Source organism: Colletotrichum karsti, assembly GCF_011947395.1.
Source record: "Colletotrichum karsti strain CkLH20 chromosome Unknown Scaffold30, whole genome shotgun sequence".
NCBI classification, from domain to species: Eukaryota; Fungi; Ascomycota; class Sordariomycetes; order Glomerellales; family Glomerellaceae; genus Colletotrichum; species Colletotrichum karsti.
The window spans coordinates 289,900-308,247 of NW_024065930.1; the positions used below are offsets into that span (position 1 = coordinate 289,900).

Below are 18,348 nucleotides of genomic sequence, written 5' to 3' on the forward strand. Positions count from 1 at the left end.
GGCTCCGATGTTGCCAGCAAACTCAATGTCGGCGATCGTATCCCCGACCAGAAGCACCCTTGACGCGTTCACGACCTCTTCGGGTCCGTAGTATGCTGTTTCGCGCATGGCTGGCAGCAACGAATTGGAGGTAAGCTTGATCGTCTCCTCAATGGATTCATCCGTGTCGAAGAGCGGGTCGTCGAAATCGAAAATCACAAGGCCTGTCATGATGACCGGAAGGGTTGATGGAAGGTAACGAGTTTGCGTAGTTCAAGACAAGGGACTAAAGATTGGTTCGGCGACCCATGGATCCTTCTTGATGGTCTGCTTGGGTACAATGATGTTTCAATATACACCAATAGGAGTAGAGGTGTCCCACATGGAAACCAGAATTTGCCTGTCCCCTTCCCAAGGTTCTCTACCGTGGGAAACTTGGAAGTTGTCAACTAGCAATAAGTCACCCTCCTCGAGCGTTAAGCTTATTTCTTCTCTGTCAATGACATCGATGAGCTTGTCAAGCAGCTCCCTTGGGATAGGAGTTTCATCTCCATAGACGCATGGAACATCTGCGAGAACAATCAGTCTTGGGCAGGGATGAGCTTCAATAAGATAGGTCACTCACAAGTCATTCCATCTCGGCCGATATGAGGGGGATCGAGAGCTCCGATATCTCGAGTGATGCCATGCCTTCCCACCAAACCGTTGAACCACACGGGTCTCCCATTGTGTGGCAACCTTCGGATGCCTATAAAGATCAGCGAGAACCCTCCGAAATCACTCATTCACCGGAGCGAAACTTACCTGGGATATGCTGAGTCAACTCAAGAGTCCCGTCTTGATGCCACTTGAAATCATCCGTCAATTTGCGGACTTGCTTCTCAACTTTCTGTCTCGTGGTGGCTTCATCGTCTTCGGGAAGTAGCTGTTGGCCGAAGCTGTGCTCACCAGCCCAGTTGAACGAGTTCACCTGAGCCTCTTTTCCCGGCGCACGAAAGACCATTTTCATACCCAGTCCGCGCTTGTGTACTTGATCCACTAGTTCTGGAATCTCGGCCTGGACTTTCTCGAAGACATTGGCGCTGTGGGCAATCGGCGTGGCGCCACCTTGATAAACACATAAATGATGAGTTCAATAATCTTCAAAAGACAAGTCATTTATTTCTCTATCTTACCTTTTGATGCCTTCTTGACGCAATAGAAGTGAATGTTGGTTGGAAATCTCGTGTATCTTGAGTACTGATCACTTGCAAGTAAGCCCAAGGAAGCAAGGACCACTCTGATACTAATAAGAGAGCTTACCTCGTTATGTTGGTAGAATCGAGTCAACGGGGATCCTTCATTTGCGGTCCAGACGTTGTCCGCAAGTATCGTTCTCTTCCCAGCCAAGCCGATCTGCACATGGGGAGTAGAGCCGCGACCTTCCTCGGCCGCACCAACAAGCTTGGCGAACGTCTCCGCCGAGGGGTGGCCACCTCCTCTGATCAGGACCGCGCCATGGCGGTCAAGGAGCTCTTGAAGCTTACCCGATTCTCCTAGTGTCCGAAGAGCCTCAGCCGACTCGGCAACGGACGGCGGGTCGATGCTGGTCTTATCCTGTTTGACTTGAAGACCAACTGGTAAAACGTGCCCGAAGTAGGTCCGCGCTCCGGGAACGTCGAAAGTCTCGAAGTCAATTGCCATTGTAGTGAACAGTGAGTTTCTGAAAAGCCCAATTGAGTGTTCGAAAACCGTGGAATTCGCAAAGTTCGGAATGATTCTTCACTTAATGTTCAGATATAACCATTTGTTATCAGAAAGCGAGCATATCGCACCACAGCCGAAGACAAGGCGGATGAATTCTCTGCCACTTTTCACGCTGTCTGCGACTGTTTCTCCATGGTACGCTGAATTGGCGATGGCGAATACTGTGCGCAAAGCACGACATCGTCGGGAAATGGCCGACGTTTACCACAATCGCCCGGGGATGGACGGTAAAACCACCACTAAAGAGATAGGACCGGCAAGGAACCCCGAAAATACGCAGTTATCTTCAATTAAATTGCAGCTCGCCAGTGAATTATTACCACAGCCGTGATTTGTTGCGGTGCTGTCAGCACTGATTTGGGTGATTCGACATCTTGGCTCCAGTATGGCGTGCTTCGCTCACCCTAGCTGCGCGGACGCAGCCGTTAGCTAAGGCTTCCACCCTAGAACATGCCGATGGGAACATCAAGTAATGAAATATCAAATTCTTGCAGTTAAGTTTGTTTGCAGATTTTCGTGGTTTGCCCAGCTTCTTCAATCTTGCCAGACTCAAGCTGACTGCGAAAATGGCAACCAACGACGATGCGATTAAGAGTAAGTTGTGAATCCAACAGTGTCATGAGACACGCGAAATACTTACACGCAGATAGGTGCCCCAGCAGCCAGCTCAGTCAGCGATGGTGCTGATGACTCCGTCAAAGATGGAAAGCTCGGGGTTGTCGAGATCAACGTCTTGCAAGAGCGGACAATCGGTCTCTTTGGTGCCGTTTCTCTGGTTGTGAATAAGATCATCGGCGCCGGGTGAGTGCAACGCCTTTAAAAATGTTTCGAATAGACTAACAGGTATAGAATCTTTTCGACGCCGAGTACCATCTTCAAGCTCTCAGGTAGCGTCGGAATGGCCCTGATGTGTTGGGTAATCGGCGCTATCATTTCAACGTGTGGCATCTTCGTTATGCTTGAGTTTGGCACTGCGATCCCAAGGTCCGGAGGCATCAAGAACTACCTAGAACGCGCTTTCAATCCAAGGTTGATGCAAACGTGCATCTATGTCTTTTACTGCGTATTTCTGCGTAAGTCTACTCAATTCGACCTCACATCCTTGGAAGTTGATCAGAAAAGCTGGACACCCAAAACTAACCCAAGACAACTTCAGAGGTTTCCGCAAGCAACGCAATCACCTTCTCATCTTACATCTTAGTTGCAGCAGGCGTTGAATCCACGACATGGAAGCTTCGTGGAGTCGCGATAGCTGGCGCCATCTTCTCCGTGGGAATCCACACCGTTGCCCCTCGCGTCGGAAGGGGTATTCAAGACGTCCTCTCCGCTGTGAAACTCTTCACGCTTCTTTTTATTGTTTGCTGCGGATTCGCCGCGTTGGCAGGACACCTCAGGATACCGAGTCCCGGCAACTTCTCCAACGCGTTTGAGGGCACGTCTAGCAGCGGATACAATATCGGTTCTGCCATTCTTAACGTCATCTTTTCTTTCCAAGGTTATGACAATGTCAATGCCGTGAGTAACCTCAATTTCAATGCCCTGAAATATTGCTAAAGGGCAGGTTAGGTTTTGTCTGAGGTGCGCAACCCTCAACGGACTCTCAGGCTGGCACTTCCGCTTTCCATGGGCGTCATTGCTGTGCTCTATCTCTTGGCAAATGTTGCATACGTGAGCTTCAACGTCTTTACCCCATGTTTTCTTCTCAAGTCTAACTAGTCTTCAAGTTTGCTGCCGTTCCAAAAGAGGCCTTCATTGCGGCCAAAGTGACTGTTGCTGCGACGTTGTTCGAAAACGTTTTCGGCCCCTCAGCTGGAGCAAAAGCCCTCCCAGCTCTTGTCGCACTCTCGGCATTAGGCCACCTGCTTGGTGTCGCTTTCACTATCCGTAAGTCACAACGCCCCTCGAAGGGACATCCGACTTGATTCGAGGGTCTTCGCTAACCTCTATATGACAGCCCGTCTTCTTCAAGAGCTGGCTAAGGATGGTGTCCTGCCCTTCTCCAACGTCTTCATGGAGAATCGGCCTTTCAGGACTCCTATCTATGCGCTGTTTCTTCACCTTGGCGTAACAATCTTGTTCATTTGCGCTCCACCAGCCGGGGATGCATTCAACTTCGTTGTTTCGCTTTCGAGTTATCCGACGACTGTCTTGTTGTTCGCTATCACCGTCGGCTTGGTCAAGCTGCGTCTCACGGATCGCGCGAACTTCCAGTCGCCACTTCCTGCTCCATGGGTCCTCATCGGCATTTACCTTGCAGCAAACATCGTAAGTTTCTCCATACTGCGTACCTCTCGCTCGGTTGTATTGACGACGTCAGTTCCTCATTGTAATGCCCTTCGTGCGGCCGCCGAACGGAAAGGGCAGCACCTCGCTTCCGTACTGGCTTTCTTCTGTCGTTGCTCTGGGGATACTCTCGCTAGGAATTATCTACTACACTTTACGATTTGTTGTGGCTCCAAGGCTCTTTGGATACAGGCACCAAGAGATTCAACAGGAACTGAGTGACGGGTCGAAAGTCACTCGATTCCAGAGAGTTGACAGGTAATTGAGGATTAGGGCCATGTGCAACTTTCTCTCAGCTCGAACGGAAATCTCAAAATAAGTTTGCCTTGAACAAACAATGATCTACTTTTACGACCACATCGCGACTGTCACCACCCGTGAGAGTCGAGCCGAGGATGAGTGCAAGCCACCAGTCGTCAGGGTTGAGCGTGGCTTGTTGTGGCTGTTCTGAGTTACGGGCGGGTCAGCGATCGGCATTTTGTTGTGGGTTCCATTGCTTTGAATGCAGTATGCAACTGTCAGGTCGGTCGGTCGGTCGGTCGACATGAAGATGAGGGCCTATTTTTGTATGATGCACCAGGAGGTTGAAAGTGAGAATCAAAATACGAAACCTTTGAAGGAAACCGTGCAGAATCGCCGCTATCCAATAGTATTCAATCAAAACTCTCAGCCAACTTTCCCGTTGTGACGTTGCGAAACACAGCCGCTCTTGGCTGGAGGTTGAAGTCAATGAACGCGGTGGAGATATGCATTGCAAAATGCGTTGAGCTCATTGATGGAATTTCCGTTGAATGACATCGACAGGCCGGGGGGCGGCTCGCCTAATTGTACCTTGGCAACGGACAGGTGAGAGGTGAAGCCTGAAGGAGAAACGCGTCCCAAAAGAGGCTTGACAAAACGCAGCACGATGGAGACAAGATGAGATTCAGCCTAGTGCGGCTGCGTGGGCCTGTCTCTGGTGGAAATGAACTCCTGCGAAAAATCCAGGGACCAGAAATGACATCAACGAGGGTTTTCGGCTATGTGACGAGATTTCGGGACGTTTTGGGGTGGAGTCTCGTGTTTTTCGCGGGTGGAATCGGCATTTGGGTGTCCACGATGACAATTCTCGGCTTCGTGAATGGGGAATATTGAGCACGGGTAGAAAACACGGATGTTAAGCCACAGGACTCTGTTGAGACATCTCCAGTTTATTGCCGAGTCAATATCACAACGGTCTCGTCACGGACAGGAACAAAACCGCCAGACAGCAAGGTTGGGCTTCTGAGCATGAAATGGAAGAAACGGAGCCCTCCGAGTGCCGTCTGGTGTTCGTCATGCAATAACCCGATCGCAAGACACACCATCCGTCATCACACACGGGTAGACGCCGTTGGAAAGCAAGCCTGGCAGGCCGCCTAAACAAATCCGGGGGGCTGTGTTTTGGTGTGGTTAAGGAGTCAGGGATCTTCAGATGGAGGAGAGATTGTCCGGGCAGGGGACATGCTTCCTCGGAAATGCCTTGCCAGTCCTCCATGCTGCTCAGTGCTGGGCTTCTGGTGTGTGTAGACGGACACAGCTCTGCTCGATGTTGCCAGCACATCCTAAGCTTGATCACGGCTCCTTCTTTCGCCGTTCGCCGTGACATGGAACGGTCTACGGACTGTCCGCTCATGCCAACATGAAAAGTCCAGGTCTCCCAGACTCCAACGTCTCCAGCAAAGGTCCAGCAACCGTCACGTTACTGCACCCGGGCTGTGCCGATTCCACCCCGCAAATCGGTCGACATCACCCCACAATCGTCGCTCTGGAACGATGGCGGCGCCATGCCCAATTGGGGCCGCTGCTGAGCGTGGTGCGATACTGGTGTCACACGAAAGCTGCCGCGCATCCCGCTTTGCCCCCTGCGGAGGTGCTCTCCCCTACGGAGATGCTGGCTCTTGTTTGGTGTGTCCATCCAATGGATGTGATGTGCGGAGTTAGGGGCCTGCCTGGTTGTTGTTGGGGTCTCATCAGATAGGCATGCCAAGGGGGCTGAGGGCAGGCGAGTGAGCTGCCAGACGGCTTGTTATATGAATGCGTGGCTGCTGCCGCCCGGCGCTTTCTTTCGGATGCCCAAGAGATCTGTCTTATCCCTTGCATATCAATCTACGAACCAAGCTACCTACAGACGAACATACAAATATCGATCTGACCCCCAACTTCCACACCGAACCGGAGTAAAACATACCATGTTCAGACAAGCCTCAAGAACATTTTCCACCAACGCTCGCGTTCCCCCGAGCTACTTTCTTCAGACTCCCCGCAGACTCGCCATGAGATGGTACGAAGGAACCCCGAGCCGATCGAAATCTTCGACGGTCGCTTGACGATGAGAAAGCATGATGCTGACGGATTTGGTACAACAGGATCCCGCCCACAGTAGCAGTCGTTGCCGTCGGCTACGGCTTGAACGCTTACCGACAGAATATGGTCCAGCGTCGCATCGCCATGGCTGAGCAGGCAGAGAGGCAGGCGATCGAGGACCGAAAGCGAGCGGCAAAACTCATGGATGCCTACGGCGACCGATCAAGCCTCGAGGAACTCGAGAAGGCCATGCAGGTCTACGAGGCTCAGAACCAGGTCTAAATGACCCGTCTCTTTCATCGACCACGACATCATCCATCTACATGAACCTTAACATCGGCGAATCGAAAAGCATTCGCTACTGCATCGACAACGGCGTTTATACGGGTCCTCCAACAGTCTGGCATTGGAATTGCGGGAAGTCTCCGGATTTTGGAGCTGCACAGATTAATATCGTGCATTATTTTTTTTCATCAAAGGGATGCAGGATTGGCACGGCGTTATTGGCGAACCACGATGTCTGGCACAGGTCACGAACAACTGGTGTACATATTAGCATCCTGAGTACATATCGACATACTCACACAACAAATATCCTCAACCACAAATTTCTTCTATGTTGGCCACTCAGCCTCTACCCTCACACCTCAAGACCAAGCTATCTGGCCCCCTGTGACTTGTTGAGCCATTGCGAAGGGTCTTACCCCAGTACCCCGCACGCGTCTCGTGATGCACGGGAGGCACGGTGGCGTCCACGGAGCTGAACAACCGTCCAATCCAGGAGCTCCTCCCGCCACGTCGCTTGTCTCCCTCGCGCAGCTGGAATCTTGGCTCTTCAGCCACTCGAAGCTTCCGGTCGCGGGTGTCGCAAATGCAGACACGAAATACGAGTGGCTCTTCGCGATATACGGAATCTGCCTCGTCACGATGAGGCTTCTCCAACTTACAACTCTTCAAAAGGGAACCGTTCCCTAGCATGTCGGCAAGATGAACGGCTTGATTTTCACAGCTCTAGGAGCGCCTGATCTTCCCACCGTACAGAGTTCTACCTTACATCTGCTCCCCACCATGGGTGGTGCTTCGTCGCGGTGAGTCTAAAGTTAGGCCCAAGATCGGCCGGTGATCTAACGTGCTCAGTCCGCCACCCCCGCCCCGCGTTGCCAAAACGTTGACATCGGCGACCGTGTGGGTTCAACACCTCCCGCCAATCATTTCAGAAGACGCCCAAAAGGCGATTCACTCCGCCATCCAATTGCGAAACCGCTATCTGGCTGGCGATGAGACAGGCTCAGGGCCGCTGGCGGTGGCTTCGCTCGTGGAGAGATTTGATACATTGATTGAAGAAGCTCGCGAAACCGCCAACATCCGGGACTTTGTTGCTCTCGCCATCGAATCAACGATACTCGGTCTAGCAATAGATTCTGGGCCACCCTCAAAAGGCCTTTTGGATGTTGCTCGGGCCGTCAATCCCTTTCTCAATGATCATGATGTCGCAACTGAGCTAGGAGAAGGTTCAAGGAGCACCAGCTGCTTGCCCACTCCATTTCGGCAGTCTGACTTGGCCTTTATTGACGAGCCCGAGAAAGATCTGTTAGTCCTACTACACTACTGCGATGCTGTCAATCTCAAGGGCTCCCCGGATGAGACAGTGGCTCAGGTCTCAAAAATGGCGGACAAGTACGGAGTCATCAAGGATCTGGATCTTCGCAAAGAGTTGATCCCGGAAATCGAGGTAGATACGCTGCTCCCTAGCACTGTCACATTCGCTGAGTGTTTAGATTTACATCCACTGGACGATAATGTACTCGGTATCCAATCTCTCGACTTTCATACCGCTTGCTGCTCTTTCTTCGGCTTCCACAACGAAAATCGAGTTCGAGAAAAGCATTCAGATGAGTCGCCTGTTGACTATCTGCGAGATGCTGATCAAAGATTCAAGAAGCGACCAGGTGTGTTTCCTCCTCATGTTTTTGAGGAGATGTGCTGCATATCAGGATAAGACATGGTGGCGGTCAAGGACGAAGGCGGTGTTGAAAGGTCTCAAAAAGACCCGGGTCGGTAAGGCGCAGTGGCATGTCGATTTCGCAGAGAGGAACCTTGGAAGCCTGAAGCGGCTTGATGATGGCGGCGTTAAGCGATGGTCACGGCGTGGATCGCTCATGATTGAGCGGGACGAGTTCGAACTGGGAAAGGTAAAGGGTGATTGAGTGATTTGGGTTGTGGATTGTTCCATCCCGTTTTCACCGGTCTTCGGCCGATAAAGTGGATCGCACCGCCGTAAGCGGGCCCGGCCCGGAATTTCGGGGCCGTAAACCTTAACATGACCTTCGGGCGATCGAACGACAGAACTTCTTTTAATGACCAGATTATCACTACTTTACTGCTTTTGTGTCGAATACATGGGAGCTAAGACGATTATTACCCATATTTTCAGTGTGTCCATAAGCAGCGGATTCGAATCCCTGCAATGCCAAGCGGCGCCTAGAAGCGTCGACCGTACCAACAACATTTGTCTTGCGAGACGCCCACACCTGGGGAGCCGCGCGAGTATTCATGAGAGGCCAATCAAGAGCATGCAGCCTGAAGATTCAACTCGGTTTGAAACCGGGCGAAGAAATGAACCAATAAAGCATCCTCACAATTTGACGGCTGGTCTCGATTTCGCCAGTGATGAATGGCCTGAAAGGTTTGGCGCAGCTGGGCTTTGGCCCGCGCCAACGCATGATGCAGCATTGTATTTTGAAAGATCCAAGAACTTCTCAAAACCGCCATGCTTGAGCTTTTGGAGACTCACTCATGTTCTAACTTCCTTCGTCTTCTTTCTTGGACTTAGTCTTTCGCTTCTTTGCTTCGATGACATTCTCTTACCACTTTCTTGTTCCCTCGCAGCTTGTACGACAGCTGTGTCTTTTGTAGCTAGCGCGATATCACCACCATGCGCGAGACCTACTACATCTGGCTATTGTTAGCTGCATGCGCAGGCGCTCAGTTGATTCTTCCATGGACGACCGACTTCCCCGACACATACCTAGATATCGGGCCAGATGGCCCTTGGCAAGCAGTTATCGCCACAATCAACAACACAAGAATACCCCTTTGGCCCAGTGGCTCCGGTGTTACTGAGCTTCTGACGGCAGACCTTAATGGTACATACACCCCCAGCGAAGTTTCCAACAAGACAGGCAAGACAAGAAGAAACGCCGATACCTGGATGAGTTCACCGTTTCTCCACGGCGGCTTCAGCGGCACCGAGTACTACGACAAGCTAGTTGTAGAGACGAAAGTCAGCACCGGAAGGGAACTCGGCGTGAATGCGACAATCATCGCTGCCGACGAGTGGCGGAGTACAGGTGACGGAGAAAACGCCGCACCACAGGTCGGGCTTCTTGGCCTCGGTCAACAACTTTCAAGAGGTGATGATAAGACGGTCGGATCAATGTTGGAACAACTGAAAGCAGCCGGCGACATCGACAGGGCAGCCTGGAGCGTCCATATGGGCAGTGCGGCACTGGACCTCGCCGGATCACTCGTGCTCGGCGGCTACGAGCAGAATCGAGCCCTTGGAGACGTTGGGACCTTCGCGCTTAATCAAGGCATACCATCCGTCTTCCTCCGAGATGTGTTTATGGGAACTGAAGCTGGAGCACCCTCGTCATTCCCGGCATCACAGAATGGATCTTTCTGGGTTGAACCTACAGATCAAGCTGTGGGGGTCACCAAGGCTTACGGAGGCCCTGAGGGATCAGCTGTCGTAATCCCAAATCCAGTGTCGCCATACATCTATCTTCAGCCAGGAGTCTGCGAAGCGATTGCTGGGAACCTCGGTTTGAAGTACCACAACAGCACAGGCCTTTATCTCTGGGAGTCGAATCGAAACGGTTCGGTCCGCGACTTCATCAACTCGCCATCCTACCTGGGCTTTGTCTTCTCAGACAAGGCCGCGACGAACCTCACAATCAAAGTGCCATTCAAGCTTCTTCACCTCACACTGCAGCCGCCATTGGTTGAGAGTGAGGTCAATTACTTCCCATGCAAGTCGGTCAACGCATCAGGGACTGGGCTGTGGCAACTTGGTCGCGCGTTCTTGCAAGCTGCCTTTTTCGCTGTCGATTATGACGGTGGAGTCTCATACATGGCGCAAGGCCCGGGTCCTGGCGTTGAGCAGAGCGTCATCCAAAAGTTTGATGACAAAGTCATCAAGACGAACCCGATCACAACCTTTTCGACCTCTTGGAGCAAGTTTTGGGCGGTCACGCCTCTTCAGGAGGAAGGAGAGGACTTGAGACTCAACGATAAGGATAACGGAATGACCACGGGCGGCATAGCCGGAATTGCAGTTGGATCGGTTGCGGTCCTTGTTGCGGTATCTTGGCTACTTCGTCGTCTGAAAAAGAAGAGGCAGGGACCAGAGGCACCGCCTGATTACGTTGATAAAGCAGTGCTGTGGTTCAACGAGAAAAGAGGCAAGAGCCAGAGAAAGCATATCGCAAGTGATACGAGCTCTCTGGAGGACAGTGATAACGACGAATACGCAATGGAACAGAAGCTGAAAGGTGGATGGGGTCCTAAGGAGCTGGACGGAGGCCACTTACCTTCCGAGATGGGGGGACCACATTACGAAGCGAAGGAATTAGATTCGAGAGAAAAGCCCGCAGAAATGGGCGTACCACGAGATCATGCCGAAGAGCTGGACTCGAAAGTGATACCTGCGGAAATGGAAACGCCCGTATCATCGTACACATACGCACGAACGCCTGCAAGCTCTCGCTCGAGGAGATACGAGTCGCCGAACGACAGTGCTGTATATGAATTACCCGCCAGTACATACATGTATCGCATGGAAAGAAGGAAATGATATATTGAGATGACGGGATGTAGGCTTGGGTCGGTTCAGGAATGAAATCTTGCGCTTAATACCGAGCCGCCATGAACATGATGTTTCCATTTCTTTATTGCGAAAGGCCTCCAACTATTCGTTGTTTGAGTGTTAATAGTTATAATGTCTACATACACCTTTCCCAAATAGCAGATAAGTCAAAAACGTCTAGGTCTAGATAAACTTCTTCTCTCTAAGACGCTGGTCTAGTCAGAAATGAAGTCTTGGTTGAAACAGACGGACTTGAGTCCTAACAGCCTCCGCTGCGAATGGATACGAATCTCCCTCACATTCCGTTCCCTCTTCGGGCAATGTACCATTCTGGAAATACGCCCTGATGTACTGCTTGGTGCATGTCGAAGGTGCAGCAAGAGTCGTGTGCTGCGGTTCATATTGTTAGCAACATGTTACGTGACGTTGAGTTCTCGAAAGCTTAGAGTTTAAAATCTATGGGGATTCTTACGCCATAAGAATTCTGAACCAAGACTGTTGACCCAGGGAAGCCTGCAGAGTTGTTTCTTGCGCTGATGAGCGGCGTGATGTTATCGTACTTATTGGCGATGAACAGGATGGGATGTTTCGTTTTGCCCTCGAATGGCCCTGTGACCCTTGTTATTAGACCTCTCATTCATACCATACGTTGCGAGTAACTTACCATCGAATCTCCAGCGGGGACGGATGTTCCTCTGGTTGCAAGTCATTGGAAAAGGGACGTTGATTGACCCTGTGGCCGGGCTAAGCCCGATCAACTCTTGCGACTGTCTCTTCACTTCTTCCAGCGTCAGGTTATGAACCGGAGGGTGGTCGGCACACATGATAACTGGGAAGGCATCATCCGTTCCCTCCAGAATTTCGGGAAAGGGCTCAAACGGAGATACCGGTCGCGGGCCACAGAGAGGTGCCGCCAAAGGCTTGGTCGGATTGTAGTGCTCGTAGTAAGGTCGGCCATCTCTCTTTTCTAGTGCGGCAAGAATCTTCGCAAAGCCCTCGAACATGTACTGAGGCTGATAAAGTGTTGAAGAAAGAAGGATCTTAACCTTCGAGTAGGTCACCACAGCTGGGACCTCGGGCCCATGTTCTGCATCGGCTGGGATGAGAACAGGCAGTGCCTTCAGATCCGCAAGTAGTCTGTTGAACCTTTCTTCAATCGCCTCCGACGTCGTATCGTAGAACGAGCACTTTTCAGGACCTGCCTGGTAACAGTACTCGTAGAAGGCATAGAGGACCTTGTCCGTGTCGCGCAAGAAGTTGATGTGCTGTGAGTTGAACCACTCCCTGAGATCAACGTTGCCGTCGTTGACCATTCTCTCCACCTTGTCAGGATACATGGATGCGAATACTCCACCGAGAATGGTGCCGTAGCTGAAGCCCCAGTACTTGAGCTTGTCGTAGCCAATCTGGTTGACGATCTCGAGCATGTCTCTTGCAGACGAAACTGTGCCGATGTGCTCGAGAATACCTGAACCTTTCATGTTATTCTCACAAGCTTGGGAATACGCAACTCCCCTGACAAAGCTTTCTGCGAGGGCACCCTCATGAGCGTCAGGAAGGCCAGGGTCCTGTAGGCCCCAGGTCTCACGTTGTTGCGGTGAAGACCAGCACTCAAGCCTGGGTACAGAAGCACCAACTAAATAATGTGAGTTACAACATTTAAGCCAAGTTCTTATCGACACTTACTGCCTCGGGGGTCGAAGCTGATGAGGTCCTGGACTAGTGTTATAAAACAAACCTCTGAACCGGTTGCTTCAGGCCATCAACTCACATGGTTTTCGCCCATTATTTCTTGAAGGTACTTTCCATGATGCTTCAATGACCACACTCCAGAGCCACCGGGTCCCTAACCTAAAAGTTAACCCGACGATCTGGAGTCTATCGACAATATCGCTTACACCAGGGTTGAAGAATACTGGTCCTTTGTAGTTAGACTTGTCCGTGGCACGTATTCTAGTGATTGCAAGAACAACGCGATGGTCCTCAGTTGGTTCAAGCCAGTTCATAGGCAGCTAGAGACTTCCAGTTAGCTCTGCTATGCACGTTTTATCCAAAACTATGCGCATTCACTAACATCAAGTCTGGCACAGTCGTATTCTCCATCCTCAAAACATGGATGCCACTCAAGGCGCTTGCTAGGTTTGATCTGTAGTCACGGCATCGTAAGTCTAACCCCATGTTTCTGTTGATAAGGTTTTACTCACGCTTGACCAACTCCAGTTCCCAGAAACATGCGGCTGGTAAACCAGTGGGGACCCAAAAGTGGGAGCCGGTATGAAGCTACTCTTGATAAGCGCCATCAACCCGAGCACCGAGCATGCAGCGGCGGTGACGGCCGTCTTGCCCCTGGCCTTGGCCCGGTTTTCCCGCATGGGAACAGAGAACTCGGCTGCAAGTTTGCCGTCCATATTGACTGGATCCTGATGAAGAGAAAGTTCCGTATGCGAACGCAGTTCCCGCCTGCAGCCTCAGAACGTAACGTAAGAAGAGAGGAAAGAGAAAGGACTGACCGACTCAAAAGAAGAAGAAATCCTCCTGGCCGACTTATTTCTTAACCAATCCTTCTGTGGGGGGTCACTTTTTTGCCGGATCGCCGACCATGTGGCCGGACACCAGCAGAAGGTGTACCAGGTGTCTCGCTTCTTCGGGGCTAGCGCATCCTTCGAGCCTCTTGGCTGCACCCCGACTCGTACAAGCCTGCTCGGGAGATAAGGGAAACGTTGGAAATTCCCTACTTGAGCCGAGCCTGCATTATATTTTTCATCTGATTATCTCGTCCTAAGTATTGGTAGAGTCAAGACAAGTTTCTAGAGCGCGGGAGAAAGCGCGCCCCTGTGTCATGTCTTGGCTATTTCGTTTATCCACGTTTGTACATGTACTTACTCGGTCGTGTTTCAAGCCTTTATCTTCTCAAGCCAGGAACTGCCAGCACGCGAGTGATCCTTCAAACAGTTCTAGCCCCGAGTGGGCCATCGCCGAGTCCCGCGGGTCCGTCAATTTTCAAGGTGCCGGCTCGGCCGGCTCCATAATTAGTGCAGCCGACCGGCCGTTTAACTCGGACAGTCGAAGGAAGCCGGCGCAGTGTTGTAACTCATGGTGGATAGTTCCGTCCAAGACTCTTGGTTTTCAGGGTCCATCATCCTGACACTTGTAACCTTATCTTAAGCTATCATCGCTTGAGTGCTATCAGTTCGTGATCCTTCTGCTGGTTGTCGGGCTTTCGTGCGCATTGGGGGTAACCTACTGAAGCGAGGCATGGCAAACGATCCCATCAAACATTGGACGAGTCGCAACGCGCTTGCCTATCGAACCCCTATCAACGAGAGTTATCACACGACCCTGAAAGATGACAACACCTTCATTGTGATAGGTTAGCTTCCCCCGCGTAGCCCCGCGCACACGCTGATTCGGGCGGCAGATAGCCAACCGTGGGATGACTTCCTGGCCTTCCGCCAAACTCTGTCAGGACGGTTGTCGGGTCGTGGTGCGCCGATCCCTGTGGAAGGTGGTATCTGCGCAGACATGTTCTGCAGACGGCTTTCAGAATTGGCGGGCGGGGATCGTCTCAAGAGATAACTTTGCGTCCTGCATCGGACCGCTGACGCGCCGTCATGACTCAAAAGATACGAAGCCGCCGCATCAACCGGCCGGCGTTTGAATAGCTCATCCGCGGTCCGACTTCATCTCATTCTTCGTTAGCAGGTGACGGCCTGTCGGCTTGCGATGCGCTTCCTCACGTCTTTGAAGGGGCAATTCCGCCCGGAGGTCCAAGCCCCCGACGAAGAAGCAGACGACGACATCACAGCTTCCGCAGAACCTCGGGATGTTGAAGCCGGTGGAAAGAAAGACCATGAACTCGATGATCACGATGTTGATGACAAGCTCAGGGGCTCTGGGCCCGTAGAGTCTGGTGTTGGCACCATCCAAGCAGCTCAAGCGATCTGGGGCAAGAAGGGAAGATGGCTGGTGATCACTGGACTAGCTATTGTGATGATTGTATAGTAAGTTGTTTCTATCTGGCTTTCTTCGGTATGTCTTGTGCGTCCGACTGATCGTCGATCAAGTGAATTCGATAACACTACTGTGGCTATATACAACAACTATGCTACATCGTCATTTTCGGCGCTTTCCAAGTTGGCAACGCTTGGTACTGCCAGCGGCATTGTATTCGCGGTGATCAAGCCTCCCGTGGCTAAGCTGTCCAACGTTATGGGTCGAGGCGAAACATACATTATGACCATCTCGTTCTATGTCCTAGGGTACATCCTGATGGCAACCTCAAAAGATTTTAACAGCTATGCCGCGGGTGCGGTCTTCTACACTGTCGGCCAATCCGGCACGAATATCATGAACGACATTGTGATCGCCGATATCACGACCGCGAGGTGGCGTGGCTTTGCCATCAGCTTCTCGTTCTTCCCTTTCTTGATCACGCCATGGGCGGCGGCCTTCATAATCGAGGACGTGACAAGGCCCGGCGGCATTGGCTGGCGTTGGGGAATCGGCATGTTTGCGATCCTCATGCCTATCGGGGGTGCTTTCATCATCGCAACTCTGCTCTATTTCCAACGAAAGGCTGAGAAGGAAGGTCTCACACCCTCCCAGAAGATGACCCTGTACAGCTTTTGTTCCCAAATCGACTTGGGAGGCTCGACTCTACTATCTGCCGGTTTTGCAATGCTTTTGCTGCCGTTGACTTTGGCTTCGGGCAGCGCAAGCGCTTGGAGAACGCCGTACATCATCGCTCTCATCATTCTCGGTGGCATTGTTCTCATTGCACTACCCATTTACGAAAATTTCCTGGCCAAACACCCGATCATGCCCCCACACTACTTTCGCAACCGGACTATCGTTTTGTGCCTTTTCCTCATCGCTAGCGACTCCATCGGTTTCTCATGCACGCACACTTACTTGTATTCCTGGTCTACCGTTGCTCGCGGATTCGCTGCTCGAGATGCAACTTTCTTTCAATACACCAACGGCGTGGTGCAATGCTTGATGGGAATCCTGGCTGGCCTTGCTATGGCATACACTCGGCGGTACAAATGGCTACTGATTGCTGCAGCTGGTATCAGAATGATTGGCTACGGCGTCATGTTACGGCTACGAGGAGCCGATAACTCAGTCGCGGAACTCTTTGTGGTCCAAATCATTCAGGGCTTGGGCTCTGGTATCATGCAGCTTTCAGTCCTTGTGCCTGCACAAGTCGTGGTACCGCATCGCGAGATGCCGCAAATCACCGCCCTTGTCATATGCTTCTCTATTATAGGGGGTAGTATTGGCTCCTGCATTGCTGGAGGTATCTACACCAACACGTTCAAGCCAGCCTTGTACAAATATCTCGGTGATGGCGCTTCGACTGAACTCATCGACTCTCTGTTTGACTCGATTGTTGGGACTGCGCCTGCATGGGGAACGCCAGAGAGAACCGCGATAAATCATGCGGTAAGTTGCATCATCAATTTGATCACGTTGTGATTCATGCACTCTGACGCTTTACTAGTTTTCCGATGTCATGAGATCTATGGTGTACACCGCTGTAGGAGCATCAGCGCCAGCCCTTGTGTTGGCATGGTTTCTGCCAAACTTCGAGCTACCGTAAGTCTTGTCACACGAAAATCTTGCTTTCATCACTGACTGAATCCATTATAGTGATCGGAATAACCTCGTTGAAGAGTGAGAGAGGATGTGTTATCCCATCTTATAACGTAGTTATGAAAGATATACGTAAGAATTTCATGGGCTCATATGGGATGCAAGCGCATGGCAAGATTCATTGGAAGACCAACTAAGTTAAAGACACTGGCAACTCGCACCGTCTTAATGTAAACAATATCTAGTCAGCGGTTGGGCGAACTCTTTGCCCTCGCCAGTAGGAAGCTGCATGAGTGGGCTCTCATCAGCACCTGTCTTACCCCCTGAAATTTAAGTTTGATTCACATCATCGTTGATGAGTGCTCATCAGTGGCTCTGACCTAAACCGTTGGTCTTGGCAAGATTTTGCTCGGACGTTAGCAAACCGCCAGTGGCGTCCTTGGTATGTAAGATGTGAGACTACGCTTAGTACTCGGCCTGGATTTCCTGCGCGGGACGTTTGTGGTCTTTGTGACGGAAGAAGCCGCCTTTGTTGACATAAACACTCAAATCCTTCCATCTGAAAAGTTACTCGTAGTGTCTACTGCGTGGTGGGGAAAGAAGAAGATTGAGTCGATGCTCTTACTTCAGGTGATGAGACCAGACAGAATGTTACTTAGGTATACTGCTTGAGGCCGGCATTAATCACGAAAGTTTACCCCCAGGAAGTAACTTTAGCAGACGGGATATTTGAATCGGGTTACCTCAGTAAATCTTATGAAAGGATACCTCCAAATACTTCGTGAAACTGGCCGGGCGGGAAGCCCCGCATCGGTGCCGCGCCGGGTCGGAGCTTGTCCCGGCTAGCTCCCCGCTTAACAAAATAAGCGTAACTTAAGCTTCGACTTCTACGCCATCCCGCATGGCTTCTGACGCACAGTATTACTTACATCTCCACTATTGTCAGCCCTCGCACTGACTGCCCAGGCGGGTGGTTCACGGGTGGGTATGCTCTGGTCCGAGGTTTTCACCTGAAGAGGCGTCTTTCCGGCGACTAGATAGGCTGTGGGAAGCTAGACTACGGATGATGGCCCAGATTTTGGTCTAGATCTTCGGATGTGACTGAGTCACACGGTTATTATTCTTAGTCGTATCAAGGCTGGGGCTCACCGGAGCTGGGCATGGCAGTTGTCAGGGAGCTCGCAAATATCTCGAACAAAACTCTGTTGATTTCGGAGATTCAATGTGTATATTCGGGTTCCTATGCATATTTGAGGATCTCGGGCATAGGTACCCTACTTATTCTGGGACTGTGTGTTTCAAGATCAGCGCCGTCGATAGCTTCTTTCAGGGCTTCTAGCTCGGTCGAAAATGAAGCATACTTGCGCGCGGGAATTGTAGCGCTGGTCAGAGCACGAAAATAAACCAGTGCGGTAACAGAGGTGGCTTGAGCTAGAATGCTTATACTTGGCAACATTACCCTGAACCAGTCAATCGGATCTACTAGTTCATGTTAATTTGAATTACAGTTATGAGCCTAGTACAATGCTTCCATAACTGAGGATCAGTCTCGT

At 51.3% G+C, this 18,348-nt stretch overlaps 5 protein-coding genes across 5 annotated transcripts; 3 read left to right on the forward strand and 2 right to left on the reverse strand.

The window, feature by feature from the left end:
* Window positions 1-327: 327 nt before the first annotated feature.
* On the reverse strand, window positions 328-1,662 carry CkaCkLH20_08803 (uncharacterized protein; the record flags this gene model as incomplete). Its single annotated transcript, XM_038891518.1, has 5 exons — window positions 328-548; window positions 605-727; window positions 784-1,086; window positions 1,155-1,218; window positions 1,282-1,662. 5 exons carry the CDS (start codon window positions 1,660-1,662, stop codon window positions 328-330), a joined length of 1,092 nt encoding a protein of 363 aa, XP_038743154.1.
* A 629-nt stretch (window positions 1,663-2,291) lies between these two features.
* CkaCkLH20_08804 (uncharacterized protein) lies at window positions 2,292-6,615 on the forward strand (the record flags this gene model as incomplete). Its single annotated transcript, XM_038891519.1, has 9 exons — window positions 2,292-2,319; window positions 2,376-2,526; window positions 2,575-2,798; window positions 2,882-3,240; window positions 3,292-3,393; window positions 3,450-3,609; window positions 3,680-3,990; window positions 4,043-4,266; window positions 6,396-6,615. The coding sequence occupies 9 exons, from the start codon at window positions 2,292-2,294 to the stop codon at window positions 6,613-6,615; spliced, it is 1,779 nt and encodes a 592-aa protein (XP_038743155.1).
* A 705-nt stretch (window positions 6,616-7,320) lies between these two features.
* Window positions 7,321-11,188, forward strand: CkaCkLH20_08805 (uncharacterized protein; the record flags this gene model as incomplete). Its single annotated transcript, XM_038891520.1, has 4 exons — window positions 7,321-7,421; window positions 7,471-8,065; window positions 8,112-8,282; window positions 9,254-11,188. The coding sequence occupies 4 exons, from the start codon at window positions 7,321-7,323 to the stop codon at window positions 11,186-11,188; spliced, it is 2,802 nt and encodes a 933-aa protein (XP_038743156.1).
* Window positions 11,189-11,419: 231 nt separating this feature from the next.
* Window positions 11,420-13,608, reverse strand: CkaCkLH20_08806 (alpha beta hydrolase fold family; the record flags this gene model as incomplete). The annotated part of the gene is made up of 8 exons (XM_038891521.1): window positions 11,420-11,590; window positions 11,673-11,809; window positions 11,865-12,836; window positions 12,887-12,914; window positions 12,972-13,046; window positions 13,099-13,212; window positions 13,275-13,346; window positions 13,405-13,608. The coding sequence occupies 8 exons, from the start codon at window positions 13,606-13,608 to the stop codon at window positions 11,420-11,422; spliced, it is 1,773 nt and encodes a 590-aa protein (XP_038743157.1).
* Window positions 13,609-14,923: 1,315 nt separating this feature from the next.
* CkaCkLH20_08807 (siderochrome-iron transporter) lies at window positions 14,924-16,880 on the forward strand (the record flags this gene model as incomplete). The annotated part of the gene is made up of 4 exons (XM_038891522.1): window positions 14,924-15,201; window positions 15,265-16,645; window positions 16,704-16,798; window positions 16,853-16,880. 4 exons carry the CDS (start codon window positions 14,924-14,926, stop codon window positions 16,878-16,880), a joined length of 1,782 nt encoding a protein of 593 aa, XP_038743158.1.
* Window positions 16,881-18,348: the final 1,468 nt, after the last annotated feature.